This window comes from Mustela nivalis, assembly GCF_964662115.1.
Source record: "Mustela nivalis genome assembly, chromosome: 3".
Classification (NCBI taxonomy): domain Eukaryota; kingdom Metazoa; phylum Chordata; class Mammalia; order Carnivora; family Mustelidae; genus Mustela; species Mustela nivalis.
Window position 1 is genome coordinate 114,792,752 of NC_139022.1, and position 19,549 is coordinate 114,812,300.

At 41.9% G+C, this 19,549-nt stretch overlaps 1 protein-coding gene across 2 annotated transcripts in view; it reads right to left on the reverse strand.

Annotated features, from left to right (window-relative positions):
* SLC12A2 (solute carrier family 12 member 2) overlaps nucleotides 1-14,372 on the reverse strand; it is a 105,974-nt gene extending 91,602 nt beyond the window's left edge. The window contains exon 1 of one of the 2 annotated variants that reach the window (XM_082723097.1): nucleotides 12,804-14,372. In XM_082723097.1, the coding sequence (XP_082579223.1) occupies nucleotides 12,804-13,535 (732 nt within the window). In that variant the 5' untranslated portion in view covers nucleotides 13,536-14,372. The remainder of the gene's footprint in view (nucleotides 1-12,803) is intronic. The other variant, XM_082723098.1, reaches the window with a different exon arrangement.
* Between the last annotated feature and the right edge of the window lie 5,177 nt (nucleotides 14,373-19,549).

A 19,549-nucleotide genomic window follows, 5' to 3' on the forward strand; every position in this document is an offset into this window, starting at 1 on the left:
GAGCCTAGTATCAGGTTCCCCACTCTCTGGGGAGACTGCCTGAGATTCTCCCTCTCTCTCTGCCCCCCTCCCACTCACTGTCACTTGTGCTCTCTTTCTCTCAAATAAATAAATCTTAAGAAAAAAAAAAAAAGACCTCAAAACAGCTATAATAATATGTTAAAAAAACTAAAGGTGAATATGATTATCAATTAATGAAAAGGGTATCTCTACAGAGAAACAGAAGCTATATTTTAAAAATTACAAATTCTAGACCTGCAAATCGCAAAACCTGCAATGAAAAGTTCATTAGATGGACTCAATAGCAGAAGGTAAATGGCAGGAGGAAGCGGTGAAAAGCATTAACTTACAGACAGAAGAAATTTAACAAATTGAAAAACAGATACACACACACACAAACAGCCCTATATACAAATGCTGAAAGCTACAAGTAAAGAGAAAAATGACATGGTTAATGGCCTTCTTATCAGAAACAATGGCGGTGAGAAGACAGTAGAGGTGCATACTCAAAGGGTTGAAAGAAAACCCTGTCAACCAAGAAGACCACATCTAGCAAAATTATCTTTCAAAAGTAAAGTGAAATAAAGACATTTTCCCATTAACAAAAATCATTTTTTACCAGTTGACCTCCTTTACACGAAGTACTGAAAGAAGGAAAGGACTACCAGCACCATGATCTACAAGAAGAAATAAAAATGAATGGAAATAAATGAGTATAAAATACCATACATCTATTTTTATTTTCTTCTCTCTTTAAAAGCCATATGGTTGTTGAAAGAAAAATGTATAACACTGTACTGGGGTTTCTAATTTATGACAACCAGAGCACTAAGAAAAGGACTGTTTTAAAGTTCCTATATTTTAGCTGAAGAAATTCAGTATTATCTCTAAGTAGAGTAACCACTGAAATAATAATAATAATACAAAGAAACATATCTCTAGAAAGTCAAGAGAAGAATTAAAATGGAATACTAAAAAATATCTGATTAGCACAAAAATTGTCAGGAAAAGAGGATTAGGGAATCACAAAACAAATAAGGAAACAGTGAACAAGTATCAAAAACACCAAAGCCTATTACAACCAAATTGCAATAGAGGTAAATGGAGACTAAATAAGTCAGCAGAAAATGCAAGTTATGGTTATATACATCATATATAACCATATATGGTTATATACATGTATGGGAGTATTACCCACTCACTCACTTAAAAGAGCAGATTACTGTGGGTGACAGAAAACTTTTATTACTTACTTACTAATGATTAGTTATTTAATACTAGGTCAAATAAAAAAATAGTAGTTTTAAAATGCACACAAAAACACAAAAATTTTGTAAACTTTCCCTATCTTCCAAAGCTTCTATATTTTCTTTTCATAATGAAATAATAACAAACATTTTAAATAAAGTACAAAATGAAGTGTCTGGAGTACATTTTTAAAGTGTTAGTTTTAAAAAGGATTACTCCTCAGCCTCTTAAAATTCGGTACTCTAGGATGCCTTGAGACTGAAATTTCCTCAAATTGTGTAGTTCGCTGACTCTCTTTTGTATTAAGATTTAAAACACTGTTTTAAAAAAATAAAAAATAAAATAAAATAAAACACTGTTGTAAATGTGTGCCTGCACTATGCTGGATGGAGATGCTACAATAACCAAAACTCAAGTGGTGTTCTTTGCATCCATTCTAAAGGGCTACTCTAGAGTGCTATTTACTGAGAACTTTGTTTCTGCTTTTCATGATTTTCTTATTTTTCATCTCTATGACACGCTGGCTGTCTCTGGCTCCACCTCTGCCATGCTCATTTTCCCTTCTAATTTATTTTGTGCCATACTTGTTATAAATGTGCATAAAGTATAACTATATAGTCCACAAGCATAGGTGGGGTGAAACTCTCTGATGTGAAAGCCTTTATGTTAGTGCTGTTGCTTTGTTTAATTAAGAGATCAGCTTTTTTTTCAGGTGAGCAAATCTTCCAAATAATTGGGACTGAAAGAAGTGAGGCAGTTTAGTAATTTCTCCAAACCCACAAATATCAAATTTGCCTATTATTATTTCTAGAAATTTACAGATAAGTCAGTGCTGCAAGTAATTTATCATAAAGTTCACTTCTAAAACAATAGAGCTTGGGTATTTATGTCTGCAACCATTAGGTTCTACAAAAGAGAGATACGAGGCACAAGGGTAGGTCAGTCACTTCAGCATTTGACAAGTAATTTCAACTCAGATCATGATCTCAGGGTCATGGGTTCCAGCACCACGCTGGGCTCCCCACTCAGTGTGGAGTCTGCTTGTCTCTTTCCCTCTGCTCTTCCTCTCACTCAGGTTCTCTCTCTCTCTCTCCATCTCAAATAAAGTCTTTAAAAAAAAAAAAAAAAAGAGGGGGCAGTACCTCTCTCTGGAATAAGTCTAACTATTCTACATGAACTCTTCAGGATTCAGATTTATCCTTTAGTACTTTTAATGTCTGATTTCCCTACAGGATTTTAATAGGCCACTGAATAAACATACACCTTTGTCCTAATACCTTGCATGTGAGCTATCCATTAACATACCCAGGTTTAAAAACAGCCATCTGTCACTTACAGGCTATGAGACTTGGGCAAATTGTTATAAGCCTGAATTTATCTATAATTTACCTGGTTTGGAAGTCTATCATACCCAGACTATGGGAAGCTCCTGAAACATGGCAGATCTCCAATAATTGGTAACTTAATGTAATGCAGTATAGAGTTACTGAAAGGTTAAAGTCAGATCTTTGAGAGTTACCACTTATCCATATAAGGGTATTCCAAAGTTGAGTATCACCACATCAAAAAAATAACAAATGTAGGGGCACCTGGGTGGCTCAATGGTTTAAGCCTCTGCCTTCGGCTCGGGTCATGATCTCAGGGTCCTGGGATGGAGCCCCACATTCAGCTCTCTGCTCTCGGCAGGGAGCCTGCTTCCCCCTCTCTCTCTGCGGGCCTCTCTGCCTACTTGTGATCTCACTCTGCCAAATAAATAAATAAAATCTTTAAAAAAAATAATAAATGTACTACTGTTATAGACATAACCAAAGTGTAAGACTCTCAACATGCTTTGGGACACTGGTTCTCAAACCTATCTCTCTGTGAATCACCAGGAAAGCTTATTAAAAACAAAAAGCTTATTAAAATATATATTCTGTGGTAAAGAGGTAGTTTTTGTCCAGGTGATTCTTTTAAAAATTTTGAAATCACTAGTTCATAAAAAAAGATAAGGAGAGAAAGACCCAGTTTCAGAAAGATTCAGCCTAAGTATTAGTTGTATGGCTGTAGGCAAACCACAACCTTGTAAAATCATATTGCTACTCCAAGACCTTCTTAAAACCTACTTCCTCCAAAGATATATTTGAACACCAAATACAGATATAGAAGTTAAAAATCTTTGGATACTTCAACACTTCGTACAATATTAAGAAATTCTTCATAGCCTTTCCAATTAAAGACCCAAATTTCCATTCTCAGATGGAAATAGGTTTATTTCACTGATCCAACAAACACTTCATGGATGGAGTAATACGTTTAAACACCTTTATGTAAGGAGGGATGCCACGCAACATTACAAGAAAATTTGACTTTAATAATTTTAAACTAGGGATGACTATTTAATGTGGAAGAAAAGAAAGGAGAAATGAAAAAAGGAAAAAAAGTCCCTTTAAATATCACTTTCTTTGACAGCATTAACTGATCTTTCTGTAATGATAAAAATGTTCCAGCTCTCCAATGATCCAATACTATCGCAATTAGCTCCATGTGGGTATTTGAGCACTTAAAATGTAGCTCTAGTAACTGAAAACTTGAATTTTTAACTTAAATTTAGACTTAGTTTCACAGCCATATATAACTACTGGTTATTGTATCATAAGGTGCAGCCCTAGAACATTTAAAAATGTAGTCCTTTTGAGAGATGTGTATCGATAGGGAAAGGCAGAGGAAACAAACAAATACTAAGATTCCATTTATAACAAACTTTCTTAGGGGTACCTGGCTCCCTCAATGGGTAGAACATGCGACTCTTAGTCAGTGGTTGTAAGCTGGAGCCCCATGTTGGGTGCAGAGATGACTTAAAAGTAAAATCTTAAAAAAAAAAAAAAAAAAGAAGAAGAAGAAGAAGAAGAAAGAAAAAAAAGAAATTTCCTTATGTAATTTTTTTGAAAATTTTCCAACTAAAAAAGATACATTCATATGATAAAATGGACGAGTCCAAATCTTTTCTACCTTATCTTCAATGAGCTAAAAAACAACTGTCATGGGTATTTTAAAAAGAAAGTAATCATAAAGTAACAAAAATGTACACAGTATTAAACTATATCATACTGGAATTAGCACCAATTAAGAATCAGAATATTTGCTCCAAGTTCCAACCCTGACTCAGGAAAATCACAAGTCCTATAATTTTGGACAGGTTACTGAGCTCTTCTGCTGCTGCTTTTTTCCCCCAACATTTTATTTATGTGTTTGAAAGAGAGAGAGAGAGCACAAGCAGGGGGAGAGGCAAAGAGAGAGGGAAAAGAAGATGCCCCACCCACATTGAGCAGGGAGCCCAACACATTGGCTGGATCCCAGAACCCTGGGATCATGACCTGGGGCGAAGGCATATGTTTAACCATCTGAGCCATTCAGGTACCTCTGAGCTCTTCTGCTTCTAAACTCCAAATGTGAGTTATCACGGTAATCTGTCAAATGTCCTTTAGAGACTCTAAATAACAAATATAGGGTATGTCAAAGAATTTTTCTTTTGTAGTCCATTGATTAACAAAGAAGGAGTTCCCTTACTGAAAATGTATTGATTGAGGGTCTGCTACCTCAAGCCTATATACAAGGTACTAGGGACACATAATGGTAAGTAGCCACATAGTCTGCTTCTCATGGACCTTGAAGTCAACTCAAGCCAATTAAATAACCACATTAATAAATATACTATTATTAACTGAAATAAAGTATCTCAGGGAAAAAGTGGTTTGTCCTAGCTAGAGAATAAAAGCTTCCTCTGAGGACAATAGGACTGAAGCAAAATCTTAAAACTGAAAAGTTAACAGTGTGTGTATGGGGGAGAAGGGAGCAAGAGTTCATGGACAGTATCATGTACAAAGGCCCTATGGAAAAGGAAGTACTGTGACACTGAGTAACTGAAACACTGAAGAAGAGGTAAGCCAGACCTAGACAATGCAGGGCTAGTTTTAAGCCAAGGGATAACATATCAATTTGGTTTTAAAAATATTCTGGGTACAATAGTGATGGGAGAGCACAGTGAATAGAGAACCCAGTTAGAAGGCTATAGAGGGACATGCTGCAGTTTGGGTTTGGATAGTAGCAGTAAAGATGAAAAAAAAAAAAAAACAACAACAACAACTTTGGAAATAAAGGTGATAGAACTCGGTGATAAACTGGATGTGGAACGATTAGAGAAAGCATCAAGGACAACTCATACACTTCTCACCAGTGTAACACAAAGAATAGTGGTACCATCCATGCAGACATAGGGCAAACTAGAAGAGGCTTAGGCTGATTTGCTTTTGGAACGGGAGGGAGAAAATCCTAAATTTGTGAGTACATGGTGTCTTTAAGATTAGAGAAAAAAATCCAGCAGTCACTAGATGTCCTCAATTCAGCAAAGGGATTGTAGGTAGGACACAAAATTTTGGAATTCATTAGCCTACAGATCATATAGCATAGAGGAGAAAAAGAAAGACAGGGCGAGGAGAAATGGCAGAATCTAACCTTGAAGATGGCCAATTTGGAGAAAAAGGAGACTGCATAAGACACTGGACTGAAAGAAACACAGAGTTAAAAGACAAAATGGTGCTACAGAAGCCCTAGAAAAGAGAAAAAAGACCTCAACAGAAAATCAAATACTGCTGGAAGGTTGAATTTTGATGGGAGATGGGACAGGGGAGGGAGAAGGTATTCTTCTGGACTTGATAATAGGGTGGAGATCACTGGTAACATTGAGAAGTAAAATGATGGCATAGATGTTCAGGATCTGCATGGGTCCTTTAAATCTCCACTGGAAAAATCAAGCCTACCCTAAAAAGCCAACTACCCTCCAAAAGTGCTGAAATGACTCACATACTGAACTATGTTAGAAGCCACATTGTCGAAGGAACTAATTCACATGAACCTAAGAAAGAACCATCCCAAATGTTTCTGCGATTCTTAACCTAGGTGAGTATCTAATTAGTCAATGTTCAGGAACAGTATAGTGAAAATTTAAAGCAGGGGAATTTCGGAGCCCAGGGGCACTACAAATCACCTGCTGTAATTAGCTTTTGCACAGAGACAACATTCCACTAAGCTATTATTTGCTTTTCAGATTCTCCCCATCTTCTAAATAGACATCCCTGAGTTCTCTGTCAGTACTCAGGTTTTCATAATAGCTTTTAGAAAGCAGTAATACAGATTCTAGTAAAATATCAAAGGATAAAGTAGCCAGTGGTGGAAGACAGATTTCATATTTATTTTTTTAAAGATTTTATTTATTTGAGAGAGAGAGAGAGAGCATGAGAGAGCATGTGTGCATACACGCCAGAGAGCACCATGAGAAGTAGGCTCTTAGCTGAGCAGGAACCCTGACAGGAGGCTCCATTCCAGGACTCCAGGATCATGACCTGAGTAGAAGGCCCCTGCTTAACCAACTAAGCCACCCAGGTGCCCCCAGCTTTCATACGTTAAATGAGAGACTGCAGATTCCGATGTATAATTTTTTAAGATTTGAAAGAGAACGAGAGCACATGTGTGCATGCGTGTGTACACACACACACACACACGCACACACACAGGCGGAGGGAGAGGCAGAGGGAGAGGGAGAGGACCTCCGACACCTTGCTGAGCACAAAGCCCACCACTGGGTTCCATCGCATAATGCTACGACCAGGACCTGCACCCAAATCAAGAAATGGATGCTTAGCCCATTAAGCCATCCAGGTGCCCCACCACTGATACATTTTTAACTTGAATATTTTAAGTTGTTTTCCTTCTTGTCCATCCCTCACCCTTTCACCTTCTGGAACTGACCCGCTAGTTGCACACCCTTTTGTATCCTCTTTGAAAAACTATTGGTTTTCACAACCTTCCCTAAAATCTTAAGTATAAAAGCACATTTTTATGATACAAATTAGAACCCATTTTCTTAAACACTATTATTTCACAAACCAGTGGATGCCATTTTATTAATAAGGCTCTTTATTAAAATCACCATAAATATCAACTTCATTCTAAAGAGGGGAAAAGCCCTGGCATTAATCTTTCCATATACCCCTCATCGAAAACAGCAACAAATTCCAATAATTTTACCTTTTTAACACACCCAGCATCTCGATACCTCTCATTATATCAAACATGGTTATCTCAGGTTTGCTCCTCATTATTGTTCTGACCTCTCCTATCACTCTTCCTCTTGCTCCTCCCATCTTGCTGGCCTCCTTGTTTCTGTAACACCAAGCACACTTCCACCTCAGGGTCTTGATGTTCATCATTCACCTGCCTGGACTGTTCTTCTCCCAATATTTATAAGGGTTGATCCCTCACTCCCTTTTGCTCAGCATCAGAGAGACCTTCTCTGACTACCCTCATAGAGCACACTGGTCATTACCATCTAGCCATTTGGACCTATTTGCTTACTGACTCCTAGGACTAGAATGAAATCTCTGAGACTTGGCTGTATTTGTAGCTCTACAAATATAGCACTTAAAACAGTGCTGTTGTTTGTGCTCAGTAAGGCTTTGTTGAGTAAATAAATTCATGTCACTTCAGCGTGGAACTAAAGGATTAGTACTTTGGATTTTCTAAACACTTACATAAAACATGTAAGTAAAAATTATGTAAAACAGATACACTTAACACATAAGAACTGAGATACGTTATTCCAGTCTCATGGGATTGGGACTGTGAGTATAGCAACACAAATACACATAGAGAAGACATCAATTATGATTGCAGTGTACAGTTCTGCCACATTTTAAATCCCAAGGTCTCTCTTTCCTTCTCCCCAGGCAGTCACCCGGTGTGTACCTGCGTGACTGCATACAGTGTTATGGATAAACCACACTTCACCTCAAGTGGCATGGGTTTAGCATGGTGAAGCAGCTGCCAAAAGTGCACAATCTTTGATATTTGACTTTGATATTTGACTTTGCCATGTGCAAATATTTCTTATCATGGTCCTACCTTTATTCAGTCTGGGAACTCCTCTACTCCTCCCCCGTTTATGGGATGTGACCCATTCTTTCCTTCAGGAAACTTCAAGGACTGAAGTTAGGTAATAAAGTCATTAGTAGTGTCCGAAATTTCTTGTCCCAGAGTCAATACAGCTCACTAAAAGAAGCAGCTACACAAGTTAGTGGAGATGACGTACTGTTTAATATTTTAAAGTCCTTCTTAAGAAGGAAGAACTGCCTACCCTAACACATTCAGTGAACAAATGTATATTAAGTACCTGTTCTATGTATGGAGATACATGAGACACAAGCTCAGATTCTACGAAAGTCACAGTCATATTTATCACTAACTACACTATCGCAATCATTCCTCCTCATTTCTCTCAGTTATATCATTTCACTTTCACGAAGTCAGGGCAGAGGGATGATGCTGATAACCCACAGTATGTCCTCTTCAACATCCCTACCATCTCCGAGCAGGTGGAGCGGGGGGGGGGGAGGGGGGGGGGAGGCAGGTAGGAAGAAGAAGAGATAACAAAGAGAAGCTACTATGTCCTGGCATGAATCACACCCAAAACTCTGTGATCTTCCCAGCTCCCATGCCTTGACTAAGGACAACTGTGCAAAGGTAATCGTACCTGTAAAAGGGTTTTTAATAATGCTTTAATCCTGTAGAAGCTATTATGGGTCATCCACTCAATTTTTCCACATTTGATCATGTTTTCCATTACATGTGTTGAAGTTGCCTATCAAATATTAATTTGTCTGACCTCCACTTTTAAATTTCTCCTTGTAGGGGCAAGAATCAGTACTTTGAACTTACTTTTTGAAAAAAGACTAAAAAACAAAACAAACAAACAAAAAAAAAACACTTCCTAGTAAGAGCCCTGAGGAGTTTCTGCCTTCTTTAAAACTCCTTTCTCAGCTTCCCTGACAGTGCTATCCTGGCTATTTCTCACCAGCCTAGCAGCTCCTTCTTGCTTCCCTTTTTAATGTCTCCACAACATCTAACAAACCTTTATACATTCTCTACACTTAAAGTCAGACCCCATTTCTTTTCTGTTACCTGCCCACTCTCCCTAAGTCATTTCAAGTCCATGATTTGAGACTCTCCCTATCTATACATATATATACCTACACTTCTTTATATTAGATATACAGTGTATATGCACACATACATATATACACATACATGTGTACATACCTGTGTGTATATAAATACTTATATAAACACATATGGACACACATTTATACAGATATAACATGTATTCTGTCTCCCTCCCTCAAAATGACTCTTGGACTAAAATATAAACTACCATTCTAACACAATTCCTTCTTTCTGCTCTCAAATCTAGTTCCTCTCCTGTATTTGCCATCTCAGTAGTAACACCATCTATTCAGTTGCTCAAGTCCAAAACCTGGGAATCAGCTCCTCTTTCACTCCCACATCCAATCCACCTGCATACGATTCTTTCTGCCACCAACTCTTATTATCTGTAACTCGGTAATAGCTTGGATCTCCCTGCTTCCATTGTTGTTCCTGCCAATCCATTCTTTATCCAGCAGCCAGAGATGGTATAACAAAACAGATCATGTTGCCACCTCATAAAAAATCCTTCAATAACTTGCCACTATGTTTATAATAACATCTTCTCCTGGCCTCTTTATAGTTCTTTGGACATACAACTCTCTCCTCTCAGTATATTTACATATAGGGCCTCTTTGGCCTGGAATGCTATCCTGCCCTATCATAAACTTATACTTTAGGTTTTAGCTTCAATGTCTCACTTCTTGAAAAAGGCCTCCCCAACCCCAATTAAAATTAGGTCCTTTTATAGCCTTACTAGTATCTTACACTTTCCTCACAAAGCCCTGAAAATAAAGCTTGTACCTATCTTATTTGTGCAACCATTTGGTTAAGGTGTATCTAGACAAAGTCAGTATATGTTCTGCTAACCACTCCATCATGCCACAGTACCAAAAGCCATGTGGCCAACACTTAAGAAACTCCTCTCTCCAATAAAAATTTGACAAATGGAAAACTCATGAGTCCTGGCTCTACAAAGGCTGCACAAGACAGTAATACACACCATGGAAGCGCCCTATTCCACTTCACATGGATTTTCAGGGGAAAAATCTTTAAAGTCACAGTGGTGGGTAAAGAAAGGAAAACAAGAGGAAGAAAGACTATATAGTCCTCTCCCCTAACAAGTTTCTAAAGTGCTTGTCTTTTACTTCTTTTGATCTTTTGTAGAGCCTAGTAGAGAGTTAGAGCCAGTTAAGGTGCATACTAAAGCACTTATTAATCAGAGTAAATTATGTGACATTCAATCAGGCGCTAGAATTAAATGTTACAAAATTCTAAATATTATGATTCACTGAGGGCTAGAAGCATTAGAATAGGCTTCATGGAGGTAAAAGTAAATCTAGGCATGGTGAGGATCTAGTCAAACTATGCTAGAACCTCTCCTACCCTCCTTCAACAGCGGTCAGTCTCCATAGTCAGATCTGTACTCCTTAACATGACATGTTTCTTCAGTCCATTTGTAAAATTCTGAACAAAATTATTTTCCATATGAGGTACTATGCTTAGTTACTATCTAATAAACTTTTTAAACTGACCATAAAGGTCACTTCTCCCAAGTGGCAGAAGGTTAAAACAAAACAAATCAAAACTACAAAGAATTCCATATACTACCTGTTGCATAAATGGAGCTATGAACATAACATTTACACACTACATTCATCATGTAGGAATTAAGAGCATCTAAATTGAAACCCTAGAGTTTGTGTACTTTCTGATAGGCCAAGACAGATCAAAATAATAACTACACAAGCCATTATCTTCTAGGCACTGAACATGAGCCTTGATGTCCTTTTCTTTTCTAATCTTCAAAATAACCACGGAAGCTGAGGAAGATGAGGCTCACAGGTTGGATAGTTGCTTCAGATATACAGCTAACTAAAAAGTTTTCTTTTTGAGACACTGTAAATGGATCAAAAATGCCCCAAAAACCCTCATGTTTTGGAGAACTTGAAGAGCTCTGTTGTTCAGAAAACTTAAGAGTAACAAAAACTTTCCTAGGATATTTACAAGTTCAAGGTATATAATATCCTTCAATTCAAAAACCCTTTTAAAAACTTAGGAGTAAATATAGACTGCCTTACTACTTAACTGTTCAGCTTTGGTGCAATCAATCCAAAATATAGCTTATGGTATTTTTAATAATAAAATTGCTATAATGAAAGGGAAATTACCAGCTATACATCTACTTTACAGAGATTTGGAGTTTGGCAGGGATAAAAACAAATTACAAGTTTCTTTCTTTTGAAAGAAACTACAAGAGTATAAATAAGTGTCTTAAAAACTGTTTTTCTTCTGATATGACAAAATACTGTAAGGGAGTAACAGGAGTAGTATTATCCAAAGCTAAATGATGTCAGGCTTTTAAAGAATCAGTAAGCTGTTAAGGATTGAGACCTCTGTAATTATTTCAAAATGTATGAATGTTTCATTATCAAACACTAGGACAAGTAGAGTCTTGCATGAAATGAGTCTATGAGAGCAAATAATCACACCTGAAGAAATTACATACTTTCTCTATTCAAACTTTTCCACACTATGACATCTCAGCCTATGGTGGTACCAACTCTGGATTCACAAAATTTCATCAACATAATCCTTCTACACTTGTTAAAACAAACATCAAATAATCCCAACTCATAAAAGTTAAATATTAATTTTCAAAAGCACTGAGCTTATCTCAAAATAGTAATTTTACACCCTGAAGAAATAAAAATTGGATGTGGCCATAAAAAATAACTATGTGGAAACCAGTAGACTTTTAGGGATGGTTTTCTGTTCACAAAGTGTAACTACTTATGCAAGACCCCAGAAGATCTTTCTATACATCCTCCACAGGAAAAAAAACAATTCTCTTGTTTCTCTTTCAGTCTTTCCCCTCCCCCTATTTTACACTTTGCAGTCCCCCAACTTTTTATACAATCCTCTCCCAAAAAGTTTACATAATAAAAAATAGATTTATGCCATTACCAGGAAGAGCGTATCCCAAGATTTTTCAAAGGATATTCAAGAGAGCAGTAATTGAGTCTTAATAATTCATAGACCACAAACACACCCTGTTAAGATTTTCCCTTCAAACACCACTGTTCCCACTCTCGGGACCCCTAATGGGTATACATAAGCCACACAATACGACCTTTAAAATGGACACAGATGGCAGGTGCTCTCCACTCTCTCCCCAGAGACACCCTCACCAAAACCTCCCGCACATTCCCTCCTCGGGGCCCACAAGCACAGTGTCATTCAGAAGGATGACTCTTAAGGGTGAGTGCGAAAGAAAGCGTACACCAGATACACAAGTGGATGGTGAAGGTTGTTAAAAGCAATCTCTCTTCTATTACCTAACTAGCTTAACCCGCTGCAAACTTTTAAGAGATTAAGTTACATTCCTCGGCAGTTCCACCCTTGACAGCTGACCGCAGAGATGCCAGCGAGTCGTGCCCGTCCATTCCTGCCACCTCAGCCGCGGCGAGCCAGCGGCCACATCCCGCGGTCAGCGAGGACCAGTGGTTGGGGAATGAGGGAGGGCTGCGAGAGCTCACCTTTTCCAGCTCATCGTGGAGCTCGGCCAGGCTGGGCCGGAGTAGCTTCTCGCCCAGCTGCGCTGCGGTGTGCCGGTAGTGATCGATCCTGGGCACGGCGTCCATGGTGTTGTGGCCAAAGGTGCGCAGGTAGTAAGTGTTGGTGTGGGTATCATAGTAGTAGTGCTGGTGATGTCCACTGCCGCCGCCACCGCCGGAGTGCAGGCTGCTGCCCTCGCTGAGCACAGTGTCCCCGCCGTTCTGGAAGCTCACGTTGGGCCCGTCGCCTCCGACCCCTGCCGCATCCGACAGGCTCTCGTCAGCAGATGAAGACGCAGCCGGGTCCACGAAGTTCACGCGGAAGCGGCCCTTGGCTTCCTCGCTGCCCTTGCCTGGCCCGCTTTCGCCGCTAGCTTTCCCGTCCGCTGGGGTCTCCTTACCCCCAGCCCCTGCACCAGCCGCCGTGCCCGCCGCAGCCCGCCCCGCGTTCTCGGAAACGAGGTCCACCTGGAAGCGGCTCTGGCTCGGGGTGGGCCCCAAGGGTCTGCCCAGTCCGTCCCCGGCCGCCGCGGCGCCCTCACCGCGGACCCCGCCGCCACCCCGGCTCGTGGCCGCAGCATCCTCCGACACTGAGGGCACGGCCGTGCCGGGCAGGTCCACCCCGGCGGCGGCCAGCGCGGCAGCTGGCGGCGTCTCCCCGACCCCGGCCAGCCTCGGGGCGCCGGAGGAGGGCGCCGTGGGCCCCGGTTCCATCGCTGCCAGACCCCCGGCAGACTCCGAGAGCTTGGCGGACGTCGCGGGCTGCACGCCCTCCGCGCCCCCCGCCGGCGGTGCCCGCGGCCGCAACGCCAGGTGACGGAATCGCTCGCCCGCCCGCCCGCCGCCGCTAGCCCGGACCGGCACAAACGCCGCCGGCAGCCGAATCGGCGCGCGAGTGCAGTGGGCGCGGGGCGGGCCCCGCTGTTTAAAGCCTCCGCGGAGCCGCAGCGGTGGCGGCTCCGGCAGCAGCACGCGGGAGGCGGGGTCAGCGGCTCCTCCGCCCCTCAGCCCGCCCACCCGCGGTCCCGCAGTGTCGCGCGGCAGACGCTCCCTCGCCGGTCCGGCCCTCCCGGGCTTCTGCCAGACCCCACGCGAGAGCTGCCTGCGCGAGGATCGCGTCCGTCCAGTCCGCGCCCGGCCTCGGGCAGCGCGAGCAGCACGAGCGGCGCGATCAGGGAGCAGGCGCGGCGACGCGCAGCCTCACCGCCGTCGCCGGGATCTCCGCGCCGCTACCTCCTCTTCCGTCGACCTCCTCCCACCCTTCCACCTCCTTCCCCCGCCCCCTCTGCGGCGAAAAGGAGAGCCCCCCCGCCCCGCCTCGCCGCCGGCCGCCTCCCTCTCTCCCCGCCCCTGGGGCTGCACGTCAATGGGCCGGCAGCCCAGGCCTCGGCAGAGCAGGCTGCGGACGACGCCCGGCCCGGCGGACGAACGGGCGCCCCAGTCCTGCCTCGGCGCGCGCCGATTGCTGATGCTCCCGCGGCAATTGCCACCACAGCGAGGGCTTCAGGAGCGCACCCTCCCTCTCTCTCTCTCTTTCTCTCTCTCTCTCTCTCTTTCTCCCTCTCTCCCTCTCGTTTTTTTTTTTTTTTTTTTTTTTTTTTAAGTTCTGAGCTCGCAGTACTTGGGCCGAGCCGGCGAGATCTCGCGAGATGTGGCATGGCTTCAGGGCCGCTTCACCTCAGGCTGGTGGTACCCGAAGCGGTGCTAGAGCTGCGGGTCGCCCCTAGCTCCGGTGGGTGAAGCCGGGGATTTTCCCGTCGGGCCCGCAGGTGCTTCCGGAGTTGCCTGCGAGGTGCGCCCCGGGCGAGGTCGGCTCGCAGCTCGCGCCGGCCGCCACTGCCGGCCCTCACTCCAGGCCTGAGCCTAGGGGGAGGCAGGATTTCCTCTGAGCCGCCTTTGAGGCGGTCGACACCCCGCCTGGCCGCGTTAGATTTGCATAACCAGAAACACTCCAGTGGAGATGCAGTGGGTGTGTCCACACTTCGATGACACCTTTATTTTAAAAGCTGTGATGTTTGAAGGTGAGAAGGGAGCTTAGTTGTGATACCAGATCGTTTCAAAAACGATTCTTAACTTGAGGCATTTCCAAAAAGGATAGGAAGCTCAGCTCAGAAGCGAGTAACTAACAGCAGTTAACTAACCGTAGACCCGTGACTAACCATGGAGCACTAACCGGGAACTTTCGGCACGATTTAGGTTGTGAAGAATTCCTGTTTACCTCCTCTGTTCTGCAGACTTGTTTTCTGTGAAATGTAGGGCAATATAGTGATTTTGCAACTTTCTTAGCAGCAGAATCTATTTTTAACCTAAATTCTATGCACAGCCCCCACAGAAACGCAGATAACGACCACGATTGACTTCTTACATCGCTTGTCTTTTATTTATTTGTATTTATATATTTTAAGTTTTTATTTCTGGGGGCAAACACCCTCCTTTGCCGAACCCTGGAATTATGACTGAAGAGCTATAGAGTTCTCAGAATTGTTTGGAAATGCTGTGAAGAAAGTTGCAATCAGACAATTCTCAAGAAGTTGTGATACCCATGATCTTAGTTGACCTTGGCAAACTTTTCTTCTGGATTTATTATTTCTGTTGTAAAAAATGGAGAGAGGAAGGAACCACTCTCGGATCATGTAGCCGCAGTTTTTAAAGTCCCTCTTCAGCTTGTGATGGTGGCTGACAACCAGAAGAGGCCAGAAAAATCAGATGGTCCTTAAATCAGTACAGTTCGTACTGGGCCATTGCTGCCTCAGTATTTGATCCGTGTGGTACTGAAGCTAAACTGGTACCTGTTGGAAAACATTCACTGAGCAGAACAAACGATAAGCACCTACTATGGGGTGCTCTGTATTTTGGGAATACGAAGGCAAAGCAGACAGTTGCCTCTCTCATGGAAATGATAGTCTAGTGGGGGAGAGAGAGGCAATAAAGTTCAATGGGTACAATATATAGGGTACTTGTAGTGAGCACGAAGGAAGGAGAATGGGATATGTGTGTGAGATGGAGGTGGCAAAATTTGTCATGGAAGGGCCCCACTGAGACGGTGACATTTGCATGAGGTAATGAGAGAGATGTATATTTGGGAAAATGATGTTCCAAGCAGAGGAAAAACAAAAACTGAAAGGTGAGAGCATGCCTAACTAGTTCTCAGAATTGCATATAGGCCAGTGGGGCCTCAGAGGCCTGCTTAAGGGATGGGGAGAATCAAAGGAAATTATGTCAGAGTTTAGGGGTTGGGGCTATGATGGACCAGAAAGGAACTCTTTGGCTTTTGGAAGGACTTTGGTTTTTAATTTGAGTGAGATGGTATGTTAGTTTGGACTGTCCTAACACAATACCATAGACTGAGTTGTTTAAATAATAGAAGTGTATTTCCATACAGTTCTGGAAGCTGGAAAGTCTAAGAGCAGGGTGCGAGTATGGTCAGCTTCTGGTCAGGGCTTTCATCCTGGCTGGCAGGCAGCTGTCATCACTGTGTCCTCACAGTCGGAGAGAGAAATCTGGTGTCTCGACTTAATAAGAAGAACAGCTTCGTTGAGTCAGTGCTCCACCTTTACGACATCATTTCATCTTATTCTCCAAAAGGCACTATCTCCAATGTAACACACATGGGTTAGGGCTTCCACATACGGATTTGGTTGGGAAGGTCATTTCACTCCGTAACAGATGGCAAGTTAGTAGAGAATCTTGAGTAGAAGAAAGACATGATTTGACATATGTTTAAAGCATCAATCTGCCAGGGCACCTGGGTGGCTCAGTGGATTAAGCCGCTGCCTTCGGCTCAGGTCATGATCTCAGGGTCCTGGGATCGAGTCCCGCATCGGGCTCTCTGCTCAGCGGGGAGCCTGCTTCCTCCTCTCTCTCTCTCTCTGCCTGCCTCTCTGCCTACTTGTAATCTCTCTCTGTCAAATAAATAAATAAATATTAAAAAAAAAAAAAGCATCAATCTGCTTTGTAAATATACAAGAACACAAATAGTGGGGCCAAAGAAAGAAAGAAGGAGACGTGTCAAGAGGTAACCCAACAATCCAGGAAGGGATGATATGACTTTGACCATGATGGGTAGCAATGAAAAGGGGGCAGGGGGCACAGGGGGGAATAGTTGAATTCTGGAGAGGCAATAGAATTTCTGATAGTTGTGGAATGTGAAAGAATCCAAGGGTTTTGGCTTGAGTGACTGAAAGAATAGTGTTGCTATTTTCTGAGGTGGAGGAGTTGGTGAGGGGAGCAGGCTTGGGTAGGGGGTATATCAGGAGCCCAGTCTGAGATGTCTGTTGGAGGAAACAAATATATGTGTAGTAATAAATAGCAGTCACTCATATAAATAGGTAATTGCAGACTGAGAAGTTCTAGGACAGACTGGAACACGGTACAGTGAGAATGCGAAATAGAGGGACCAGTGAGGGAGGAAGGGATTTTTCACCTGAGGTCTGAAGGATAATTACTTGTGGGGGTGGGGGCCAGTTCAAAAAAGTGAAATATTGTGAGCAAAAGCCCTCGTGGACTGAACATGGCCTGACTAAGGAACTTGCAGCCAGTTTGGTTAAAGCATAGAGCCCAAGGGATGAGAGAGATAGGAGATGAAGCTATCTATTCTAAAAGCCTTATACAACCATTAATGGGTTTCCATGGTGATAGAGGGGGGCATGATCAGGTGTAACTTCGTTAGAAGTCTCTAGTTACATTGTGGGCAGAAGATCGGAGAGGAGCAAGAATAAGAAAGATAGGATACAACTTCAGTATTCTAGGCTTGGGATGATAGCAGTACTAGTAGCTTATATTTATATGGAATTTGTGCCCTGGATTCAGTGCAAACTCTGCATTCATAATGTTATTTAATTCTTAGAACAACAGCATGAAGAAAATCATAGCATTACCCCCATTTTGCAGTGAAAAACTGGGTCAAGGAAAAAAGGTTAAGTGACTTCTCCAAGGTCACTCAGCCAAAATCAAGATTTGAATTCAGGAAGTATTGCTCCACTAATCAAACTCAACATTATGGGAGATACACGAGAAATGAGGAAAGGGAAAAATTTGAGAGATATTTCAGAGGTAACTCAAAGGACTTGGAAATGGATTGAAGGAAAGGAGAATAAAGGATGAATTTTGTAACTTTTTTACCTGGAGTTAGATGATGGTAACATTGGTGAGAAAAAGAACATTCCAAAACTAGGTTTGGAGATAAATATGAGAAATTTGGCCTAGAACATATTGGGCCCGAGGTACTTTTGAGACATCTGATGGGAAAGTTAAGAAACTATTTGAATAGATGGGTCTTGGGCTCAAAGAGTTTGTATGACAGAGTACAAATGAGTGAGTTTTCTGCAAATAGATGATAACTGATACCGTGGACATGAATAAAATCACTCAGGGAGTTGGTATAGAGTAGCAGTGTACAATAGAATTTTCTGCAGTGGTGGAAATATTCTATATCAGTGCTGTCCTATACAATCACCATGGGTGACTTGTGGCTATTGAGCACTTAAATGCTTAGTGCAACTGAGGAACCAAATATATAATTTTATTTTCCTGAGTTTATTAAATAGTCCCATGAGCTAGTGGCTACCATATTGAACAATGTGGGTATAGAGTTCAAAAGAAGACCTAGAGTCCAGCCTCGTGTAATTCCAACATGTAAAGAGGATAAAAGAGTGGCCTGAGAGATGAAAGGAGAACCTGATGAAGTCATTTTTGAAGTAAGATCAGCTGAGTTAAATTGGGCCAAGAAATGGAAAAAAATGAAAAATGATACTATATTAAATTTAATAACATATATTAGCCAACACAATGGGAGGATTATGGGGGAGAACAAAGGTTCCAGGAGATAGAATCAAATTGTGCATGTGAAATTTACAGAAACACTGTCAGGAGAGGTCTCCATTATTTCACTGTCAGCAAACAATTGGTTATCAGATTTACCATGTGTCAATTTAGAGACTAACCTTGAGGAGAACAGACTAGTTGTCATTGCCATGGTGGAGTACCCCCACCATTTTGCTCACTTTCCCCTTTTGCCAAAAAGTTAGCCTGTGACATTGCATGTGTCAATGAATTTACTAGTATGGATTGAATATACTTAGAATTTAGACTAGAAGGGGCTTAGGTTGTTATTCCAAGCCTTTCAGTTAACAAATACTAAAAATCCTTAAAGGAGACATAGATTATGTTTAAGTCTACAACTTTTCATATCTGCAGATTTAGAACAAGTGAGATACAAAACCATGTTGACTTTAAAATCAGCATTTGGGCTTTGTTGTTGTTGTTCATAGTGAGTTTTACTTGGATGTGCTGTGTGTGCTCATAGTCCACCTAGTTATGGTTTTCTTTTTTTACTAGCTGGCATTCTGCATACAGATTAGGTCAGTGGTATTTTTCTTGACCAATGAAGTTATTATCCTATCATGGAAAAAAAAGTTACCCTAGAGAAGCTTGTTTATGCTGTAAATGTCATAATTTTGTTTTCTTACTCAAGTCTCAATCACATTTTTTTTAAGATTTTACTTATTTATTTGACAGAGATCACAAGTAGGCAGAGAGGCAGGCAGAGAGAGAGAGGGGGAAGCAGGCTCCCCACTGAGCAGAGAACCCGCTGTGGGGCTCGATCCCAGGACCCTGGGGTCATGACCGGAGCCAAAAGCAGAGGCTTCAACCCACTGAGCCACCCAGGCACCTCTCAATCACATTCTTCTTTAAAAATTTGTATTTGTAAGTTATATCTTTCAAAAAAG